The 24,178-nt window shown below is 40.0% G+C and overlaps 2 protein-coding genes across 8 annotated transcripts in view; one reads left to right on the forward strand and one right to left on the reverse strand.

Moving 5' to 3' along the window:
* The window catches only part of zc3h18 (zinc finger CCCH-type containing 18), a 60,271-nt gene extending 40,079 nt beyond the window's left edge, over window positions 1–20,192 (reverse strand). For 5 of the 7 annotated variants that reach the window (XM_021310487.2, XM_021310489.2, XM_021310488.2 and 2 more), the window contains exons 1-9: window positions 19,997–20,191; window positions 17,084–17,988; window positions 13,382–13,466; window positions 9,410–9,558; window positions 9,186–9,281; window positions 6,871–7,013; window positions 4,749–4,778; window positions 4,241–4,355; window positions 1,340–1,605 (exon numbers count right to left, since the gene is read on the reverse strand). In XM_021310487.2, the coding sequence (XP_021166162.2) occupies window positions 1,340–1,605; window positions 4,241–4,355; window positions 4,749–4,778; window positions 6,871–7,013; window positions 9,186–9,281; window positions 9,410–9,558; window positions 13,382–13,466; window positions 17,084–17,977 (1,778 nt within the window). In that variant the 5' untranslated portion in view covers window positions 17,978–17,988; window positions 19,997–20,191. Of the gene's footprint in view, window positions 1–1,339; window positions 1,606–4,240; window positions 4,356–4,748; window positions 4,779–6,870; window positions 7,014–9,185; window positions 9,282–9,409; window positions 9,559–13,381; window positions 13,467–17,083; window positions 17,989–19,717; window positions 19,950–19,996 lie in introns of those variants that run through there. The other 2 variants (XM_021310490.2, XM_012852314.3) reach the window with 2 other exon arrangements.
* The window catches only part of trhr2 (thyrotropin releasing hormone receptor 2), a 106,109-nt gene that overhangs the window by 17,316 nt on the left and 64,615 nt on the right, over window positions 1–24,178 (forward strand). The gene's annotated exons all lie outside the window — the stretch shown is intronic.

A 24,178-nucleotide genomic window follows, 5' to 3' on the forward strand; every position in this document is an offset into this window, starting at 1 on the left:
CTCTGACTGATTACAGTCAGAAAGTTAACCAACTGTTGGAATGAATCACGTCCCTGAACAGCATCTGAGTGCTTAGACCACGACAACATACTGCTGCTCCATAAACTTTCCTAAACATTATCCCCATAAACCATATTATTGTCATCTGGACAACTTTTTCAACTAATATGATAACGGCATAATAACTAGGGCTGTGCACAAAAATCCATACAAAGATTAATATTTGTTTTTGAAAACGATTTAATATCGATATTCTAGCTTTCAATATCGATTTTCCTCCCAACCACTAGGGGGCGTTATTACAGAGCGTTATTTTTATATATATATATATATATATATATATATATATATATATATATATATATATATATATATATATATATATATATATGAAATGCAAAATATTTCAGCACATGACTTTCTCAGTATTTCATACTTTTAGTAAATCCACTCACTGTAAAATTACCTGTGAAACGTTTTCCCACAGCCTGAAAACTGCTTGTTGTAGCAGCCAAATCCTGTGGGGTTCTGTGAGGGAGTAGCAAGATGGCGGCCATTGACTTCAGCTTTTTTTTTTTTTTTTTTTCGGGCCAATCAGCAATCCAGTGAATAAATATAGATCACTGGTTACACCCCAAAGCCCAAAAAAAGTTCCCCGCTGTCAGCGCTCCAGTCTCAGATATTTCCCACCGTGTAAACACCTGTCAGTCACGCCGGAGCGGCACGACAACAAATCTATCAACGCATGAAGCAGAAATAAGAATAACAAGCTGGGAGATCTTTTTTTTTTAAACTGCATCACGGTGAATGAAGCGATGATCCTTCAGACCATGGACCGCTTTTCAATCATCTGAGGGTACCTGAACGGGTCAAAGCTGCTATAACAGTTTTAAGACGGTATGTAAAAAAGACAGCGTGGAAAAAAAAGTGGAAAATATCGGGCACCCAGCAGCATGCTCTGCCTACACAGGACAGTGATGCTGTAAGTACTACTGCTTGTGTTTTAGGTGAATTTAAGCATTTTTAACAGACCTTTTTAAGTCGGCTCTCAGAGTGTTTAGCTGGAAAACGACAGAATTGAAAACAATTGGTTTTAATCTGTGCCAAAAATCCCCATTTTCAACCTTTCACCAGCCGCTGTTGGACAGACATTCACTATCCTGTTAATTTGTGAGCAGTAACGTGAGACGGGGGACATCTTCAGATCAGTACAACCTGCAGGGCGGCACCGATGGGTTCAATTAGTGAGTGACAACCAACCCGGCTGCCTCCCAGATTGCCTTTGCCTCACTGAGGTCGAACAGAAACGATGAAATAAAAAAAATAAAAACGTGCTTACTTAGGCGGCAGGCCGAGGGGGGAGCGTGGCTTCAGCTTGTCCTCCTCCTTTTTCTCCCTGGCTTCGCGAGGAGGACGCACCCGCGGCCTCTCCTTCTCGTTCCGTTTCAGCCGGTCTCTCTCCCACTCCTCTTTCCGTCGAATCCGCTCCTTCTCGCGCTCCCGCTCTCGCTCCCTCTCCCGCTGCCGCCGCTCCCTCTCGCGGTGGTCTCTCTCCCGCTCACGGTCTCGGTGGCGCTCCCGGAGGTCGCGTTCGCGGTCGCGCTCCTGCAGAAGGCGGAACAATTCATTTCTATGTTTTTAGCTGGACGAACACACTTAAGACGTCAAATCAACAGGGTTCCTACAGCATAAGGCAAGTTAAATTCAAGACTTTTTAATGCCACTTGAAATAAAAAAGTTAAGACCAACTTCACGATAAACAAGATAAACCTGGTTGCGACAACTTCACCCAAATGTTTATTTTAACAGAAAACATTACTTTCTGGCCCAGTAGACATGTTTAAAATTTTTGAAAAACATTCCATTTAGGAAGAAAGCTAAAAAACACAAATTACAGATATATTTTTAACAACTATTGAACTGAATTCAAAACTTTGTTTTGTTCCCTACTAAAATAAACTATAAATCAGTTTTAAAAACCACAACATAACCAGTGCCAACTCTTTTTCGCAGCTATGGTCCGGCTGCAACAGTTTTTATTGGTTCTGCTATTGAGACGGAACCATTAATCGTTACATTGAGCCGTTCGGTAAATTTAAAAAATTATAATTGTGTCAATTATTTTACCGTTTGGTAAGGATTACAAAAATAAAATCCTATTTATGACCTGGTAACAATTTTAAGACCTAAGAAAGATTGATTTAGGACATTTTAATGCCAATTAAGACCTTAGTTTTATATTACAGAATTCAATGCCTTTTAAGACTTTTTAAGGATCCGCGGGAACCCTGAATCAAGGACATGCTGCTTCATTTATGTATTTATTTATGATTTAGCGCATTAGCAGCGGAAGCAAAGGAGCTGAAAGCCCCAAACGCGTCAACAGCAGATGCCCTCCTGATGAAAACGCAGCAGAAGCTGGACAGGAAGGACAAAAGCAGCCAAGCTACCGCTGACTCTGCTGCGTTACACAAGAAGAAAGGTAAAAACACGCTTATTGGATCAGTGAACGGAGAAAATCCTTCTGGGTTCACTAGATGTTCATCTTTGGTGTTCAGCAGGAACGTCTGCAGCCTGCTGATGGGGAGGAGGAGGAGGAGGAGGAGGAAGATGCTGCTGGAGCTAAAGCATCATCAAGTAAGAACTCAAGTACCGAGTAACTGATCACAACAGCTGATGATGTAATATTTAAAAATGATGTGATCGGACAGACAAAATATAAGGTTACGTGCAAATACTGGTATTTTAAAGACAAAAGAAACACTTTTCTAAGTCCTTTTTTTCAACATTAAACTTGAAAGCAATACTTACAGCAGTTAATGTATTTACAGAATGTTAGAACAGTGCAAAGTACTTCCAGTTACCTCCAAACGGCTCAGAAGATAGAAAATAACATTAAAATAACAAAGCTTGTGTACAAATAAGAAGTCTCACCTTAACATAAACTCTAGGTTTTTGTCTCTCTGGTACATTTTTGGTAGGGCTGAACGATTATGGAAGATAATCTAATTGCAATTTTTTTTCTTAATATTGCGATTTAATGAGATTTCCCCCCCCCCCAGTTTAATTTATCATGTCTTTTTAAACATATACAAATAACAAATCAATTTGTTTCCTCGCTGTGCAGATTAGTTGCTAAAACACCCACAGCATTTAAACTCAGAGCAGAAATTATTGCGTTCTGCCTACAATATATTTCAATCAAAATTGCAATTTTGACTTTTCTCTGCATTAACCACAAGCAACAAAAATGGCCTCTAAATAAAGACGTTTGTAAACAAGGACTATTTAAAACAAGAACTTTTAATGTTTCTATTAATCAGAATATTATTCAAGAGAACAGCTTTTAATTTAATTGGACATCAATCCTTGTTGAACATAAAGTTCAACCAACAAGCAAGTCAATGTATTAAACTTATTGACCTGTACTTAATGCTATGTATGATTATATAAACTCTAAAACAAGTAATAAAATTAGATTATCTCACTGCTGCAACTGTCTTCCCTTCCATGTGGAGGCAAACCCACTTTAAACATTTTACCAACACCTAATGGACGTGTCTAATTCCCTAATTGTTACATAGCCAAAAATTGCAGACCTCTACGATTTGGAAATTGCGTTTTTTAAAATCGCGATTATATTGAAAATGTGATTAATTGTTCAGCCCTAATTTTAGGTTAAAACAAGTCTTTTTTTTAATCATAAAGTTATTTGCAGTAGGTATAGTAGTCAGAAATTTTACTTAAGAGTAGCAACACTTGAATATTAATATGACTCAAGTAAGAGTAAAAAGTACAGTGCAGTAAAACTAATACAGGTACATTTTGTTCAACAAGTTACTCGAGTAAATGTAACTGAGTAAATGTAAGTAGTTACCACCCACCTCTGTATATGATCTTTATCTCAATATGTATTTCTTTTCATAAAGTAATTATAAAAAAGTCATCCCTGAATCAAAGATTTTATCCTTTGTAAAGTGCCTTGAGATGGCATGTTTCATGAATTGGCACTATATAAATTAAATTAAATTTAATTAAAGCCTAAAAGTCTCAGTCTTCAACAGATGTAGATAATAATGAGAAATGGCAAAAGAATAACCTACTGGAATACATAAAAGTATAATTATAAGGAAACAGACTATCTTGAAATAAACAACAGTATCACCATATATCTCTAAAAAAAAAAAAAATCTATATTTTTAAAATCTATTTCCCAGCCCTGCTGAGGGACGATACTCACGTTGAAGTGGTACGGAAGAGGAGCTTCTGTGTACTGAACTCTGAAGTTTTCATACTGGCCGCCCCTCCATAAGGCCTCCATTTCATAGTCGTAGTACGGGTCAGCGTAGGGGTCGCTGCAGACAGAAACACCCACAAGAAACATTAAAAATCCATCCATGGAGAACTAATAATCATTTATAGTTTCCACCCAGAGAAAATCCTGATAGAATCGAGACAGAAACTCAACCTAAAATGAAAACACGGGATCTTTTATTCGTCAAAAACGAAACCACAAGTCTGGTAGGAGTGACTGAAAAGGTGCTTCACCGCAGATCTGATCTCTGTCAGTCTTTGTGGACTTTTAATAATAAAACTGATTATATCTGGGTGTCCGTAAGTTTACGTCCCCATTTCTTTTTAGAAGGGTGGTAAAGAGACGCGTCATATATAATAAAGTCGCAGGACTAACATCTGAAATAAATGTGATTCATATTTCTGAGGATGAGCAGAATTTAATTCAAACTTACCCATATACAGGGTCTCTGAAGTCCATTTCCCTGAAAGGAGTAAAGAAACCGTGTGAGTAAGTGTAACTTAGTACAACCATGCTAGTGGAGGAATGTTGGCTTTTTATCCTATTTAAAATAGAAATTGTTTAGTTAAACTCAGACACTCCTAGCGTCAAGATAAGGCAATAAAAAGTTTGTTACGTCACCATCAGCACTGAGAGGAGGAAAAAAAAGAAAAGAAAAAAAAAAGCAGACCAGGTTTCAACTTTTGGGATTTCCATATCAGAAATCTAAGCTCTTTGAGATCTAAATATAACCTCAGATGTACAAAAACACACACAACAGGTGGCGGAATATAATTCATTAACAAAGAGGGGAAAAGTGGGAAAGCAGTGAGTGAAAAACTCGACCCAGCAGCTGCATCGTTTCAATCTGGCCCGGGTTTGGGATCACGCACTGCAAAAACAGATCTAAAAAAAAGGTAAAATGTTCTTAAAGTTAATGTATTTATCCTTGATTTGAGTAGGTAAATAAGATTATCTGCCAATGAAATGAGTATTTTGACCCCTAAAATAAGATAATTACACATCCTGCACTTGAAATAAGATGATGGAGATTAATTATTCCTCTTTTAAGTGCAAAAATCTTATTCCATTGGCAAATCATCTTATTTACCTGCTCAAATCAAGGACAAATACACTCATTTTAAAGAACATTTTACTTATTTCTAGTTCCGTTTTTGCAGTGCGGTCCTGCTGGTGACCCGGTTAGGACCGAGCTGGGCCTCACGTCTGCCTCTAGGATACTTTAGCTTAATTAAGAGTTAATGGTCCAAACCATCAGCCCTCCACCTCCCTGCAGTTTGTGATGCTCTGGTTACCAAACTTGTCTAAATTGGATTTATTTTATCCGTCCAAAGGATTGTTCCAGAAGTCCTGACTTTTATTCTGGTACCGCTTTGCAAAACTTCCTACGCTCCCAAAAAGGCCTTTCTTGTTTAGTCTTTTTCCAACTTTCCTGTCGCCCTGAGGCTGAGCTGAAGTTCTTGTTTCACAGTCGGACCGTGAAACATTTCTCTGTGGAGAGCGTCAATCCACCTCACACAGCAAAAACTGATCTAAAAATAGGTAAAATGTTCTTAAAAGTTAGTGTATTTATCCTTGATTTGAGCAGGTAAATAAGATTATCTGCCAATGGAATGAGTATTTTGACCCCTTAAAATAAGATAATTAGACATCCTGCACTTGAAATAAAATGATTGAGATGAATTGTTCCTATTCTAAGTGCAAAATTCTTATTCCATTGGCAAATCATATTATTTACCTGCTCAAATCAAGGACAAATACACAGATTTTAAGAACATTTTACTTATTTCTAGTTCCGTTTTTGCAGTGCAGTGTCGCGTAAACATACGGCAAAAAGGGAACTAAAGGTAAATGTTTCTTGAAATGTGTGTATTTTTCCTTGATTTAAGCAGGTAAATTTGCCAATGGAATAAGATTTTTGCACCTAAAATAGGAACATTTCATCTTCCATCATCTTATTTCAAGTGCAGGATGTCTAATTACCTTATTTTAGGGGTAAAAACACTAATTCCATTGGCAAATAGTCTCATTTACATGCTCAAATCAAGGAAGAATATATTCATTTCAAGAAACTTTTATTTCCCTTTGTGCAGTGCAACTCCAGCCTCCTCTGATCACACTGATGATCAGATCAATGCATCTGATCAGCATCTCCTGGCTGCCATTCTCCCCTTATCCCGTCCCAAACAGGCAGAAGTGATGTAATTAGATTTTAACAGAGCTTTTACATTTTCTCAGCATCTTTAATAACTAATGATAGTAAATTGAGGTTAAATTCACGTCATTTTAGAACCTGGTAAAGACTCAATATGTTACTGTGTACTGATCCATAAAACTCTGGATTAGAACGAGGGAAATACTTTCGTCTTAAATTCTAAATCCTTTTCAGCTTTCCCCCCTAAACGAGCTGCTGCAGTCAGCTTTTTGACAGCCAATTTAAAGTTGTCGTTATTGACCATCAGAACGTACACCGGGACGCCAGGTTTACGGTCCTGGAGACCAGAACTACAGCTGAGAACGCTGCTAGTCTGAAAGGCTGTGTGAGCGGGCCGTACTCTCGGATGATCCGGTAGCTGCGTTCTCTGAAGAACTCGTTCTCCTTGTCGAACTCTCGCTCGTCCTCTCCGATCGTCACGTTGAAGCGCTTCTCCTCGAAGTCGGGCTCCTGCTCCTTCCGGATGGTGGCCTTCTTCAGCACCTGCCACAAACACAAAACACTGAGTGATACGCTGACCCCTGCTGGGCACACCTTCCCTCGCCGATGCCTCCAGGAGGTTTCCGTGACAACGGGACCGAGCCCCTGGGGTCACACTGCAAAAAGGGAACTCAAGGTAAGTCAAATTTTCTTGAAATTAGTATATTTTGCCTTCATTTCAGCAACTAAATAAGACTATTTGCCAATGGAATGAGTATTTTAACCCTTAAAATAAGATTTTTAGATATCCTGCACTAGAAATAAGATGATGGAGATGAGTTGTTCTTATTTTAAGTGCAAAAATCTTATTCCATTGGCAAATAATCTTATTTACCTGCTCAAATCAAGGAAAAATGCACTCATTTCAAGAACATTTTACTTACTTTTAGCTCATTTTTGCAGTGCACACATAAGCCCCGTTTACATCAACCTTGTTAAAACGATCCGTGCCGAGTTCGGACTGAGCTTGGATCAGTTAACCGGGCCGAGCTTGGTTCTGACGACCGTTTACACATCACACTAGCACGGTTCCTCGCCCCCTAGTGACGAACTACAATAAAGCAAATAAAAATGATCGCCGCACGTAACATTCAGGAAGTTATGATAAGACAAACGAACGTCTAACCGGGATTTTCAGACGCAGGAAACAACGACAGACGTTGAGGTTCATCACACTGCTAAGCAGAATAATCACTGGAAACCGTGTGGCACGGTAAGGAAGCTAGTATTAATATGAATGTCTGAAATTTCATGATTACGGAGGCTTATCAACTGTCGCTTTCATCAGTTTTCATCAAATCGCGAAATTAGTCAGCTGACTGTAAGGAGAATACGCGGTCTGCTAATGAGCTCTTTGTTATCACTGCAAAAAGGGAACTAAAACTAAGTAAAATGTTCTTGAAACAAATATATTTTTCCTTGGTTTGAGCAGCTAAATAAGACAATTTGCCAATGGAATGAGTATTCTTACCCCTAAAATAAGATATTTAGACATCCCGCACTTGAAATAAGATGATGGAGATGAACTGTTCTTATTTTAAGTGCAAAAATCTTATTCCATTGGCAGATAATCTTATTTAACTGCTCAAATCAAGGAAAAATGCATTCATTTCAAGAACATTTTACTTACTTTTAGCTCATTTTTGCAGTGATCAGAGAACCGAGCCACTGAAAAACCGGGCCGAGCCCACTTATCGAACTGGACTAGATTTAGCGCGGTTCGGTTGTGTCTGGCACGGTTCGGTTCAGTTGCGTTCCATTTACACTGGATAGTTATCTCAGGTACGGTTAAAAACAGGGTAGTGTAAACGGGGCTATAGTCAGAACATTAAACAGACAAATATCTGGCTGTTCACATAGGCAGTAAAGCCAAATCTGAGATCAACAATTTGGCTACGGTCACGGTAAAGTCACTGGCACGCAGTCTTCTCTCAGACGTTCTGAGCCCTGATCACATTTTATTGGACTCAGGAAGACGGCACCAGGCTCCCCGCTGGGAATACAACCACGCTAGATTCATTCGTCCCATCTGCCAACCTCGTTAACCATTTAAGAGACGAGCTGAAACAGAGCGTTTTTAAACAGGAACGGCTCAGAAGAACACGCGAGAAGACGATTGGATGCCGACGTTGTGACGGGTGTTTTATGAAATTTATTGTAACAGCAGCTTTTTCCCCCCGGTCCAGAAACAATTTCTCCCATGCGAGACTAAAATAAACCTTCAATTTTGAACGTGCGGTTCATTGGACGCATTTCCATCTAATTAGTCTGAAGTGTTTGTTTTGTTGTCACAGAAAGAGCTAATGGGGATAATTTCTGTAAATGGTTTGATGACGTTTCAGCGCAACTTTGTTTTTATGATCAATTTGGCACTAGTGGTTTTAAAAACCAATCAATACGCTTCTGTTAGGCAGAGATAACGAACCCATAAAACAAGAAGCACCTACAGAGCGCGGTTAGACACCCAAACAAATGTGTTTTTATAAAGAGGAGAGCCCGGCAAAAAGGGAAACCCATTCAGAGCCCAATAAAGTCATATCATGACTTTGTCAGCTCTTCCATCTGTGTGCTCTAATAGAGACCCCTGTGAGCAAAGTTTACATAAACTCAGCAGGACAATGCGCCTCTTTGGGCCAACTCGGGCTGATTTGCATGGAGCACAGTGGGAGCGTTTACCTCTTTGGCGTGTCTCAGTCCTCGCTCCCAGGCGCTCTCCACAGGAGGCTCCACCGGGGGAGGCGGGGGAGGGAGCTCCTCCACCACAGGAGCAGCCTGCAACGTGGAAAAAAATGTGGTTAAAACTTTCCGGCTGCCGCTCACAGGGAACCCCGGCGATCGATCGCCCCCCCCCCCCCCGACTGACAGCCTTCCTGGTCGTGTCGATGCGGAGGGTTACTCACCCAGGGGTTGTTTGGTATGAGGGGCAGCGGTCCACCAGGGGGCGCTCCGTTGGGAGAGAAAGGGTCCGGCTTAGTGATGAGGGAGTAGTTCCCCTTGTCGTTGACTCCAGGGTGGATGAACCTGCAGTTCATTCCCCACGTACAGTTTCCTGAAGACGGCAACAGTAACCCTGGTTAATCCGGCTGCCACTTACAGGCAGCATAAGTTCATTAAAAGGTATAAAGACACATTATATGCGTTAAAAACGCTGTTGAATCGTGATAAAATAAAGTTATGTGCACCAAGCCTCCATGCCACGCCGCACTGATGCAGTAATTCATGCTAAAGGATGGAGTGAACAGAAAATCCTCAGAAGTCTGAAATTTCTATTTAAGATATCCATCTGGTTTTGCTCTTATGTAATATTCACTTCATGCGTAAAATAAGTTTTAATTTCTGAAACGAGCGGCAGACATCGAGCTTTCCAGAATCAAGCTTTATTTGTGACGTCTGGTTTTCATCCAAATCTGAAACGCCGACCTGAAGGTAAAAGTCTGAACGGTTTGCGTGCGGGTCTGCAGAGACTAGGGCTGAACGTTTTTGTAAAATAATCTAATTTTTTTCTTAATATTGTGATTTAATGCGATTTTTTTCCCCCCAGTTTAATTTATCATGTGTTTCAAAATATATACAAACAACAAATCAATTTGTTTCCTCGCCATGTGGATTAGTTGCTAATAGACCCACAGCATCTAAACTCAGAGCAGAAATGATTGCGTTCTGCCTACAATATATTTCAACCAAAATTGCAATTTTGACTTTTCTCCGCATTAACCACAAGCAACAAAAATGGACTCTAAATAAAGATGTTTGTAAACAAGGACTATTTTAAATATGAACTTTTAATGTTTCTGTTGATCAGAATATTATTCAAGAGAACAGCTTTTAATTTAATTGGACATCAACCCTTGTTGAACATAAAGTCCAACCAACAAGCAAGTCTATGTATTAAACTGATTAACCTATACTTAATGCTATGTATGATTATATAAACTCTAAAACACGTAATAAAATTAGATTATCTCACTGCTGCAACTGTCTTCCCTTCCATGTGGAGGCAAATCCACTTTAAACATTTTACTTACACTTAATGAACGAGTCTAATTCCCTAATTGTTACATAGCCAAAAATTGCAAAGCTCTACGATTTGGAAATTGCGTTATTTTAAATCACGATTATATTGAAAATGCGATTAATTGTTCAGCCCTAGCAGAGACGGACGCTGCCCTGTTCCTGACCCACATCTGTAGAAGTCCTGGATGGAGGACTTCAGTAATTAAGTAATTTCTCTTTGGGATTATTAAAGTATGTCTGATTCTGATTCTGATTATGGAGGGAAGGTCAGCACTGACGATCCTGTCTGCAGACCCGATTGTTTGCTGCCGTCTGGACCGGCTCTCTTTAATAAACGAGCCAAAACCACAGAGTGATGGATGATGGACGCAGCTCCTGTGAAAGTTTGGACTTCCTGAGTTGCCGTAGGAAGTCCGGTCTCCGCTGGACCTTCTTCTGAAAGCCTGATTCCAGAGAAAATGTGGTTCTTAAGAATCGGAAGCAATCCATGGCAGCCCTAAGCCCTGAATTTGGGGGTTTTCTGATCCATAAGCCTTAATTATCAAAGTTAAAAGCAGGAAATATTTCTATTTGTGACGTATCTATATAAAAATATGTTGACGTTTATCACCATTTTCTAGTATATTGTTATTTAAACTAGAGCTGGACGTTAATTCAATAACAATATATATCGATCGATAGACGTATGGTTCAATATAAATAACAGGGGTCAATAAAAAGTTCAATAAAAGAACAGTGCATTCTAGCCTATCATGTATGTTAATACTATAGTCATTAAATCTTCCCAACCAATCACAAACCCAGGAAAGCTCCATCAGCCTTCAGAGAGTTCAGAGAACATGTCCTTTTTTTTTCTTTTTTATCTTTTTTAACACTTACAGTTTTCGTAAAACGTTGGTTGAATAAAGGGTTGTGTTTGAATCTATTTAAAAATTGGTCATTAAGCAACAGCATAAAATAGCCATGGTTGCACTTAAAATTTAGATTCTGAATTTTTTTTGATAATTATCGATATCAATCAATATGATTTCTATTTTATCGATATGCTTTATTTCTATATCGTCCAGCCCTAATTTAAACTGCAGTAGTTGTGCTTTACTGCCAGTATACTCCATACAGGTCTGAACAAAAACTGCAGGAAAGCATAACTTACTGTAGAAAAACCCAAAAATGTACCGATTTGTTCAGAGCAACATTATTTAATTTCCAGCTCCGTGTGCTTCACAAACACCTCATCAGTACCGGGTTTTAACCCTTTTGCTTTCAGAACTGCAGTCATTCTTTGGAAAATATCAATATCAGCCATAACAGCTACATTAACATCGGATATTGTCCCAAAGTTCTCAGAGCATCAATACTAGGAGCCCAGATAACGGAAAGTCTACTGGGTAAAAAAATAAAACTCTAAAAGTCTTTATTTCCATCTCAAAAACATGGTTTTATTCAAAAAGGTGTTTCTGGCTGACGTCTGCTGTTGTGGCACTGAAACAACTTTTTAGTTTCTCGATTACTTTATTTTTTCTTTAGCTGCTAAAACATTTAAAGCTGCTTAACCAACTAGGTGCCATTAGATATACTACAGGCACAGAGCCTGAATATTATTATTAGTAATTAGTGATTCTGCCACAACACTGAATTTTCGGCATATTGTCTCAGCAAATTACTTATTTTTCTCATTTTCTAAATCCAAAATAAATATTTTTTTTACAATAATTCTTTTTTACATGCACAAAAATAAACAAAATACATTATTTTAATAAAGTGTGATTTCTGTAGAAAAGAGAGTTGTAAATAACACAACATCTTGTTTAAAATCAGAAATTCAAACCATAAAACCCTGAGAGTAATGTTTAAAACTAGGATTATTCTATCATGGTTTGTTTGTTTCCTCTCGGCAGCATGCGGGTCGCTCTTCCTTCAGAAACTGCTTCATTCAGACGGCTTTACAGAGTAGCTGCAACAAGGTTTGAGGTCCGATTCATCATGAAAATAAATTAAAAACATGGTTGATGAGGAGCTTTTTGCTGCACCTTCCATTTTAAAAAGACATTAATCTATATGTACCTTTTTATTCACTATACATTTTTTTTTTTGACTGCATCAATCTTCATTATTGTTCATTTAAATTAAATTCACAATAGTTGTTTTCAATTTTTGGATTTCTGCATTGATGTTGAAATAAAAGAGTAGAAAAAACTTGGCCAAACTTTACCATGATATGGTAAAGTTTTACTTTTAAATTTAAGAAACAGATCAGAGTGCAATGCAGCAGAAATATCATACATTATATATTGTCATATATTATCTCAAGAGGAGTCCAGATCTTTGCAAACAATCTGGTTCTGAGTTCTGAATCTATTGACCAAAAAACGGTTCAAAATAAATGACAGCAGCTCAACAGCTCCCTCTGCTGGCGAACAGTTCCTACATCAGCTTGACATGCAGCACTAAACATGACCAATTTAATTCAATTCAATTTTATTAATATAGCGCCAATTCATGAAACATGTCATCTCAAGGCACTTTACAAAGTCAAGTTCAATCATATTATACAGATTGGTCAAAAATGTCCTATATAAGGGAACCAGTTGATTGCATCAAAGTCCCAACAAGCAGCATTCGCTCCTGGAGAAGCGAAGAGCCACAGGGAGAGTCGTCTGCATTGTCCATGGCTTTGCAGCAATCCCTCATACTGAGCAAGCATGAAGCGACAGTGGGAAGAAAAACTCCCCTTTAACGGGAAGAAAAACCTCCGGCAGAACCGGGCTCAGTATGAACGGTCATCTGCCTCGACCAACTGGGGCTTAGAGAAGACAGAGCAGAGACACACAAGAGAGACAAAACCTACGACCGCCTACCTTTAATGAAGAACCTGCAGATGGGCCGCGGCCGGATCTTCCTGTCAGACGGATCTTTGACTTCTCCCTCTTCCAGGTCGTCGTCCTGCGGAGACAAAAGCACCATCTCTGAATCCAGTTAATGAGATCTGACTTAGAGTTAGGCCCCCTTCAAGTTCAGAGAGCACGCCTTCTTTTTTATTTTATTTTTAAATTTGTAGTTTTGGTAAAAAGTTGGTTGAATAAAGGATGAATTCAGTGTTTGTGTGTCTGTATCTAAACATAGGTTGTTAAGCAACAATAGAAAATGTCAAAGGCTGCACTTAAAATACATGTTTTGAATTTGTCGACATCGATCAACACGATTTCTATTTCATTAATATACTTTTTTTCAATATCGTTGAGCATTACGTCTCACTGCAGGAGACGGCTGCCGCTGACATGGATGTTTGGACAAAATGTTGTAAAGTTAACACAGACTGATGGTTAAGGGTGTAAAATTACTCTAAAATGCCAGTTTACTACATAACTCAGTTATAACGTCACTATCTGGATACTTTATTCAGCTGTGAACAACACATTTTAGAAATATTTGATTTTTTTCTTACATTTTAGAGCTTGAAAGGGCAGCAAGTTAAGAAGCAGCTGCAGATTTTTATTTTATTAATAAATATTAGGTTTATTCAAGATGTGGCTGATTTAAACAATAATAAAAACCACCTGAAAACAGTTAAGGTTGTAATTTAGGAATTTCTGATTAAAGGAGGAAACACACCGGGAACGAAAAAGCGTAAATTTCACACATGAAAACGGGTCAGGGGTGAAAAAGGTGAGGGAATAAGTAATTCTGTACTATTTAATTTAAAAGCACCAATCTAGAGCAAATTAAGCAAAGTTAAAGGACAGTAACCGATACGGTACCGACACCCGGGACCTGGGAATCTTTACCAGTATTTAACAGTAGGGCTGAACGATTTTGGAAAACAATTTAATTGCGATTTTTTTTTTAATCTTAATATTGCGATTTAATGCGATTATTTTTTTTCCAGATTAATTTATCATGTCTTTTTAAACATATACAAACAACAAATCAATCTGTTTCATGGCTGTGCGTCTCAACTCAGAGCAGAAAAGATTGCGTTCTGATTACGATTTATTTCATCCAAAACTGGATTTAATTCTGACTTTTCTCTGCATTAACCACAAGCAACAAAAATGGCCTCTAGATAAAGATGTTTGTAAACAAGGACTATTTAAAACAAGAACTTTTAATGTTTTTATTAACTAGAATATTATTCAAGAGAACAGCTTTTAATTGTTTTGGACATAAATCCTTGTTGAACATAAAGTACAACAAACAAATCAGTCTATGTATTAAAGCAGAACTTAATGCTGTGGTGAGATTCCTGAAAGTTTCTGGTAAAACAGTTTTATTATATAAACTCTAAAACAAGTAATAAAATTAGATTATCTAACAGCTGCAGCTGTCTTTCCTTCCATGTGGAGCAAACCTATTTTAAACACATTATTGACACTAAAGGACGTTTTTGATTCATTAATTGTTATATAGCCAGAATTTTGAAATTGTGTTTTTTTAAATTGCGATTATATTGCAAATGCAATTAATTGTGCAACCCTACTTAACGGTACCGATTTTCGGTACTTTTATGTGTACCGCCATTACGCACTTGTGCGTGCCGTGCTGAGTTCATGTTCGGCGTGGAAAAACGGCCACTCTTCATCTCACAGTGATGCGCTTCGGTTGATTTTACGTAGATCACGGCTCCCTTCTTCTTCTTCTTCTTTTTCTTCTTCTTCTTTTGGTTTAATGCCGTTTGGCAGAATATGTTTAGCGCATTACTGCCACCACTATACGTGTTGTCGTAGTGAAACCATTTGTGGGATAACCGTTGCTCTAATTTAGGCGTAGCATAGATACTGTTATGCTTCTAGTGTAGATTTAATGATTGATTAAAATGAAAAGCTAAGCACAAGACGAGCATTTGCTGCGTCCGGTGTGTTTCCTCCCTGAGACGGAGCTGATGGTTGAGAATAAATGACTCGTCTGGATGGTTAGATAATCCAGTGAGCGAGTGGTCCCTGAATGTAAAAAAAATAAAAAGTGTTTTTAATCGCAGCTGAAATCCCAGCCTGAATTTAAGGCCTGCAGGAACCGGCCGGCCTTCCATCTTCCTGTTCAACGTTATTTTACCGGCGGACGGCTTTCATGCACATTTTTTCTAAATAAGACCGATCAGCCTTTCTAACGTTTATTAATGCTGCAGGATTTTATACAGCCGGTGTTTTGGGGGAACCGCAGTTTGTGCTTTCTCAGGGAAAGTATAAAGAATTACAGATCAGACGTTTGCTGACAGACGCTGATATTTGGACTTCTTTCATGTCTGACCAGCAGATTTCAACGTTTAATTTTTCCAGATAAAAAAAAAAAAAAGAAAAAAGAATTAGAACACAAAAAATGGAGAAATAAATGTACTGCTGCTGTTATTTTATTGCCAGAGGCTAAAGTTCTGAATCTGAGGAAAACGCCTGGAACAGCTTAGAAATCTCAATAAGCACCTTTTCCTTTCTCTATCTCACAACGAGCATCGAGAGAGCTGGGCGACCGACCAACAGGCATCATGGGATACCGGCCAACAGGCATCATGGGATACCGGCCAACAGGCATCATGGGATACCGGCGCGCAGAGTGTGAACGCTTGGCAATGACAGACGACCTGCTTATCCAGGTGCTGCGTCTAAACGGCGCTTTGCTGCTGGGATATTAAACAAACTGGGAGCGTTCATATTACAAAATGTTCACCAAACACTGTCGATATTCTGCTAATTTCAATAAAAAATACATTTCTGCAAATTGCAGTGTTTCAATTAAATAAGAAATGTAATTAAAATCATACGTTAATATATTTATTTATGTATCTCGTCATCTAGGGGAGATTTTTAAAATTGTTTTTTAGGTTTTCCACATTTTGCCGAGCTTTCTCTTCTCCACCAGTTATTTCTGTTTCAGAGTTTTCCATTTTGATCCTAAGATTCTCCACGGCTCGTGGAGCCTCGCTTCCTTCATGGCCGCTTCAACATTTTGGTGAATGCTCGCATTTATTTGCTGTTTTTAAATCTAGTATGTTGGTAATACCCCTGTCACAAACTAAATGTAAAAAAACTCGCCGTCTCCTCATGAATCCAAACATGCCGCCCATCATCCTGCTGCTACTTCCTGTTTTCTTCTTCGTCTATTTCACCAGGAGTAATGGCCGGTTGTTGATCACGTGACTCGTGTGATGCGAAAAGAAAAAAGTTTTTGCAGTTTTGCAAAATATACCAATTTCAATTTTGGCTAAAGCGCAAAAACCTTTCATGGAAAAATAGCAGGATTTTTTAAATTGCAGTGTTTCCATTAATAAGCAAATTTATTTTTGTAATTACAATTTGTTGGTGAATGGAAACGCGACCACTGACACCGATGAACACAGAGTGTTTATCTAGCCGGCAGCTCTAGGTCCCTAACCCACTGATTTCTTTTTTTAGTTTAACGTTAAGTTCAAAGACCTTTTTAGCGTTTGCTACGATCAGATCAAGCAGAGAAATCGCAGCACTCTGAATCGTCTCTGTACTGAAATGTGCTTTACAAATAAATCTGCCCTGCAGCTAACCGGCTGCTCCTCCAGCTGCTCAGACAGAAGCAACCGAACGACGATGACTTACATCGATCTCGCCTTCGTCGATCTCGCCGTCGTCCTCGTCCTTCTTCCTCTCTCTGAAGGAATCTCTCCTCAGCCTCTCCGGCCTCTTTGACTCGTCGTCTGCCGGGGAAGGAGGGAGGATCGGCTTCTTCTCCTTCCTCTTGTTGCTCTTCTCTTCTGTCTCCTCCTCTTCCTCCTCCCCTCCCTCCACCTTTGCGTCTTCCTCGTCCTCCTCTTCGTCCTGCGCGGGAGCGGGCTCCTCCGGCACCTCCTCGTCGTAATCCAGCTCGTGTTCGTCGAGTTCGCGGGAGACGGAGGCGGAGTCGTCCTTCATCTCCCTCACCAGCATCGCTCTTCTCTCCTCCGCCCTCCTCAGCTCCTCCTCCTCTTCCTCCTCCCTGTTCCGGTCTTCCTCCGCGTCGCTGGCCTCCCGCTCCACCGAGGTTTCTTTCCGGTAGCCGCCGTACCCTTCGTCGCCGCCTTCGCCGTCCTCCTCGGACTCAAAGCGGTCCCCGCCCTGCGCCGGCTCCGAGTCAGGAGACTGCGGCGTGTCGAGGACGCCGTCCTCTTCGGCGCCCGACCGCCGGCCTTCGGCATCATCTTCATCGCCCTCCATGAGCACAATGGTCTCATCCTCCTGCCCAACGCCTTCTGCGCCGACAGGCTCCTCGTCCTCCGGGTCGGAGACAAAGTCAGGGACCACCTCGTCCTCCAAGTCTAATCTTCCTCCTTGCCCCTGATCGGCTTCATCATCCTCCTCCTCCTCCTCCGTTAGGCCCCCGTTTTCTTCGTCCTGGAGCAACTCGCTGTCTGAGACGACCCTGTCAGGGGAGCGCAGCAGCTCGCTGTCAGAGAGCGCCTTCTCCTCCTCCTCCGGAGACTGAGGCGACTGCGTGGGGCTCTCAGGAGTATCCATGGGAGGCGATTCTGACGGGAGGAAGAAAAAAAAAAAACGTAGGGATAAATAAGTCACGCGTTCACACACCGATCGGCCAAAACATTACGACCAGCTGAAGGCCGGGTGGAAAACATGGTAAAAACAACATGGTGTAACATTAAGGCTGCTGATTCAACGCGGCGCCGATTAAGAGGCAGGAAGAAGGATCTGATAAGATAAGATAAGATAAGCTTTATTGATCTCACAGTGGAGAAATTCCCTTGTCCCATCGGCTCAATAGTCAAAAGTCAGAAGAAGGTGTCAAAGTAGGTAAGTAGAATCAGTTAGGTACAGTTGTACAGCTATATACAATATACAATTCTGTACACTCCTATGTATAAATATGTTATTGCACAATGATGGCCGGTCATCTGGGCCCCGGGTGGGAAGTTCTTGTCGAGTGTTTCCAGGTTCAGGGAGCAAAAGAAGCAACAGTGGAAGCTCTTTCAGGTGGAAAATACGCCCTGTCTCAAAGCAAATCCGGTTCAAGAACCCTTAAAAAAATATAACAAGACGTTTGAGGTGCTGACCAACCAAGCACCTCTGGGACGGTCTGAACAAACTAGACAGACTCAACCTGCAGCATTTAAATGATCTGCTGCTAGGTACCACAGCACACCTCAGGGGTCTGGGAACATCTCTGCCTCCACAGACGGGGGTGATTTTGGCCATAAAAAGGGGGGCCAATACATATCAGCAACTGGTCATAATAGCATGCCTGATATATGTGTGTGTGTATAGGAACGCCAGTGATCACGCTTTCCTGAACGCCGATCATGAAAGAATGAAAGAAGTTCAGCAACGAGGACCTTGAGACGACATGGAGGACTCGTTCAGAGCTGCAGCTCTCCGGGAAGTTTCCATCTAGCCAAAGTTCACTGATCCACGTTGGGAGGGAAGAGTCGACGTGATGGAAGAAAACTTCCACACACACACACACAACAACAAAAAAGGTTGATGCGTTTGGGTCGTTTATGGTGTCCATGTCCAGCTCAAAGCTGCTGCACTGAACTGCATCGTGCTTTGGCATCAGAGCCCAATCCTGCCTTCTTTCTCCCATCGTGAAGCTCACGGCCCAATAATTAAGACCATTAAACGATACATTAAAGAAGGCAAGCAGATGCTTTTGGATCAACCCTTCTTGCAGATGTTACTACGGCGGTGGGTCGTTTTTTCCAGCATGCTGCAGGAAATTTCAAAAATGGTTAAGAGAGAAAAAAACAGCAACTCCTCTCTGTCCTGAAACCTCTACATCTCTAAGACATCTGTTGAGCTTTCTGGGTGACAACGCAAGCCCTGCTGATGGGGACGCCATCACAGCTGGAGGCCAGAGGTCAGGGTTGCTTTAAATCCACCAATCATGTTACGGCTGATCAGGGTTCCAAACTAATTCATTATCTTTACATCAAAAACACAAGCAGTGACTAAAGGTGCAAAAGACTATATACACACACAAAAAATTAAACTTAATGAATGGGTGCAGCCTATATTTTCAATCTGATGACATCATGCACTGGGAAAATGTTTTTGCTCCAGGTGTGCAACAATAAAATTAAAAAAAAGGAGGCTTAGCTTGATGAAGGCCAGCTCAGATGAGTCTGACCCGGTTGACCAGCTCGGACCCTCGGGTCCACCTCCTGATTCTCCCCGTCAAACATGTTCATTGTCTGTGAGTGCTACACAGGAGCTGGTGCAGCGAAAACAAGCGGTAACACTTACAATGGCTGCTGGTCAAGCTAGCTTAGGCCCAGAACCTGGCGACGCGCAGACAGAAGGCTAACCGAGCCCGAACCGCACCCGGGGACGAACCCGCGAACTTCCTCCGCGGTCAGAAACATGTAACCGGTCGAGCTTAACGACTTGGATACGAACTTTCACTTGGCCTAGCAGCGGGACACTTGTCGTCTTAGCGTTAGCGATGTAGCATCGATGAAGCTAAGCTAAAGGCTAACAGCTAACTAACATCATTTTCTTCTTCTTCTTTTTTTTTTCATTCACCTTGCCGACCCGGAGCTCTTTACTGGCGGATCTGCAGCGATAACGACGGCCCGCCTCCCCACCGATACCACCGGCGTAACGGTCTACGGTCAGCTTATTCACGGTTTGATTCTCAGCCGCTGTGGCGGAGAAAATAAATGAGACCGCACCGTGCAGCACCAGCGGCCATTAGCTCAGCGTCATCCACAGACGACAGACAGGAGCGGGAGAGGAGGAGGAGTCAGACCGAGCTGGAGGACGCGGAGGGCGGGTCTGAGATCAGTTCATTCAACAGGACGGCAGCGACGACAGGCGAAGGTCCGGGGACTTGATCTGATCTGAAATCAGTAATTTATTATATTATATTATATTATATTATATTATATTATATTATATTATATTATATTATATTATATTATATTATATTATATTATATATTATATTATGTTATATTATATTATATTATGTATTATTATATTATATTATATTATTTTACGTTATATTATGTTATATTATATTATGTATTATTATATTATATTATATTATGCTATGTTATGTTATGTTATATATTATATAATATTATATTATATTATTTTACGTTATATTATGTTATGCAATGCTATGTTATATTATGTTATGCTATGCTATGCTATGCTATGTTATATTATATTATATTATATTATATTATATTATATTATATTATATTATTGTGAGGATATTTGTATAGTTGTTTGTTGCCATTTGCTCTACTATAATATGGGTTGTAAATCATTTACCCTTTGAACTGGAAAATAAATATAAAAAAAAATAATAGAAACTAAACAGTAGGGTGGTAAATATTTTGTCTTTTTGTCTTTTCTTCCTTTACTGAATTTGGCTACTGACAAATTCAGTAAAGGAATGTTTGTTTGTTCTTTTCGTCTTTCCACCACTAGGTGGCAGCAACGACTCTGCATCAAATGTTCTCAGCGCGTATAAATTTGCACCCAGATATTAAATGTTAGTTTGGTTACGAAATGTTTGGCCTTTAAGATACTAACACACTGTGATCATAAGTTTTTATTTATTTATTTTTTACTGCACACTTAACGTGTGAAATTCTTTAAGCTCAAATTAACACTTCTGGTTAGAAATGCAATGCCAGAAAAGTAAAGAAACACTGGTATCACTCTACAATAGGGTTACCCTTACAGATGGCTGATAAATAGTTTATAGAAATGTTTTAAATTAATCTGTAAACACTTTACAACTCATTTCATAAGTGTTTATTACGCATTAATTAAGGGCAAACAAGAGACAAAACTGACCTGTTTCTTGCCAAATAGGAGGCCAAATCTCTTCAATATATTTCATCTAGAGCTTATAATAAACATTTCAAAGTTACTATCTTGTAAGGAGAAACTGGTCAATGTGAAGTGGTACCAAAACATTCAACCTTCATCCATCCATTATCCAAGATCAGGTCCTGGGGGCAACAAGTAAATGTCCTGTATTACCACGCTTTATCTTGTCCTGAGGACCCGAAAGCACTTTATGTATTTTCTCCAAAGAATCATCAAAGTTCTGATGAGCCACAAAAAAATAAGCATCATGAGGTTAGTTATACATGAAGGAAGTCACAAAAGTTGCTGCAGGTGATAATTTATTTTAATTGACAAACAATCTGGATGCATTCTCTTTTCCGGACTAATCTCTTTTTATATGCACTCTGTGCATACCAAATGACAATAAAGTTTGTCTAAGTCTAACACAAACTATACAATACATTCATCTTCAGAGACTCTTTTAAGATTGGGTGGCTTCATGTTTTGTACAGAATGTCATATAAAAAGATAAATATTCCACCAACAGTGTAACTCAGCTCAGTTTGTTTAGGTAGTGCCATTAAACAACACAGTTTACAAGGCAAAACAACTCAAATGTAAACTGAATTAATATAATCCGGTTCAGTGTACAGTCCTGGTAGTAAGATCCAAAGCCCTCAAGTCATAACAAGGTAACTCAGGCGTGACAGGTACACATATGATGATAAAAGTGAGAAATCCTCTGCACTGATGCCAGTGGGTCCAGCAGCTGTGGTGATTCTGATGCGCTTTGGTTTGGACCTCTTCCATTCCTGCTCATGCCTTCAGATCTCAGCTGTGCGTGGAGCTGGAGATGCTTCCGTCGAACACATGATGCCCTGGCAGGAGCGAGGAACCCGGGGGGGGGGGGGCGCAGGAGGTAGCTGCCTGCCAGGAGGCACCATGAGGAGAAAGTATCAATCTGGACAAAGAATGAGGCAAAACTTCCTGTGGCCAATTTCAAAATAAGCTCCTGGGCTCCTTTCAGAAACAAACAGTAGATCAAGAATTGATTTGACTTATCAATAGAAACCAAATGTGCATCAAAACCTAAAAAGACACAGCAAATGATACATACATGCAGAACAGACGTATTTATGTTAGCCCCCCCCCCTGCTGACGGACAGCGGCCCGCTGATGGAGCTGAAGGTTCACGCCTGGCATATGTGGAATATCTTCAGTCTGAACGAATACATTTCTATTTAGGTCTGAAGGGCAGGCAACCTACAGCGGTGCACTTGAGGAGAAATGGACACTGGATGACTTCTCACATTTCTCACTTTTGGGATCGCTTCCACGCTCTCATTATTCTTCTCCCCCTGCAGGGCGCTGTCAACTGTTTAACACATCAGCCATTAATAATGGAGGCCACTGGGGGGAAAGTTAAAGGCCCACAATGGATTCCTCCCTCCCCCTCCTGCCCCCCCAAAAAAAATTATTTCTTCCTACTGTATATCTGTGTGCCTTCCCATTCCTCAGATTTCACGTTCCAATACTTCCCTCTGGGTTTTCTGCTGGGCAACCTGAAAGAAAATAAGAACCGCCACAGTGAAATATGAGCTAAAAACATCACAGACAAACCTGAACGAGTCTTGTGAAATAGATTTTCCTGTTTAGGTGTTTGCCTTCAGCAAGGTATAAACGCATCATTATGCCTTGATGAATGGTGGAGTTCCTATTCCACATTTTTATTTTTGCATCATTTAAAAAAATATCTTTGTTTTTTACCAGATTGAGGAGGGCGCACCTTGGCATTGTGGTGAACCTGCATGTGGAGAATCACCGTAACTTTACTCTGGTGCATATCCGACGCCCAAACAGATTTGCATTGGACACGGTAATGGGCGAAAATTAGAAAACAGCTCTCCGGGCAAAACGAAGAGATATTTTCTGCTCTAAACGTCAAAGATCTTAATTATCACACTGCCTAATGTTGTGTTTGAAACACCATGGGCAGTGTATAACAGCCGCTGGCACAACACATAACTTAGACATAACAGCTCTCTAATGGCTGAAAATTGTGTCTGACTGTTGTTCCAAGTTTTCTGAATTGAGGAAAGAGCAACGCCGTTTGTCCTGAACTGGTCCATGAGTGGATTTAATGGAACAAACAATAAATAATACAGGTTTAAGCACTTCAAGTTAGTCAGTCAAACCACTAAGTGGCACTAAATCAAGCTCCTGATGCAGCCCTAATTTTTGTTTTTCTCCCAGTATCTCCTGAAATATTTTAGAATGGTGTTGACTAAAAATAGAACTAATGACGCTTTTGTATTAGAAATAATAACTTACTTTCTAAGTCCTACTGGACAGATGGGTAAAAATCTTTTGTAATGTTCTGTGAAAATAAGTATTATTTAAGGGGATTCCTGGGTCCCAGGTGATGGAGCAGACAGAGGACGTTTTATCATTCTCTTCCTTTTATCTCTTCTTTCTTTCACCTCTTCTCTTTCTTTTCTTTTTTTCTCTTCTTGTTTTTCTTTTACTCTCCTACTTTCCCATTGTAGTGTCCATATAATTTGAAATTCTTCCTGCAGGAATCACAATAAAGCTATTTACATGCACAAATCAAGCTGAGCATTATGGCGAAAGCTGTTTGCTCCACTTGTGAAAGTAAAATCTGTCGAGCTCTATTTGGCTTTAAGACATTAATTCTTATTGCCACATTGCTAGACAGGACACAGGGAAAAAAAGAAAAAAAAGAAAATAAGTATTAAAATAGCAGTTTTACAAACGCACTAGTTTAACAAAAAAATAAGGTGCATACTCCAGTTTTAATCTTTTTTCTTAGTCCACGTCCATATTTTACTTGTTAGATATTACACGAGGCTACAGGTTGCTGGAGCTGTTAAAAAGCAGG

This window comes from Fundulus heteroclitus, chromosome 2 (genome assembly GCF_011125445.2).
Source record: "Fundulus heteroclitus isolate FHET01 chromosome 2, MU-UCD_Fhet_4.1, whole genome shotgun sequence".
Classification (NCBI taxonomy): Eukaryota; Metazoa; Chordata; class Actinopteri; order Cyprinodontiformes; family Fundulidae; genus Fundulus; species Fundulus heteroclitus.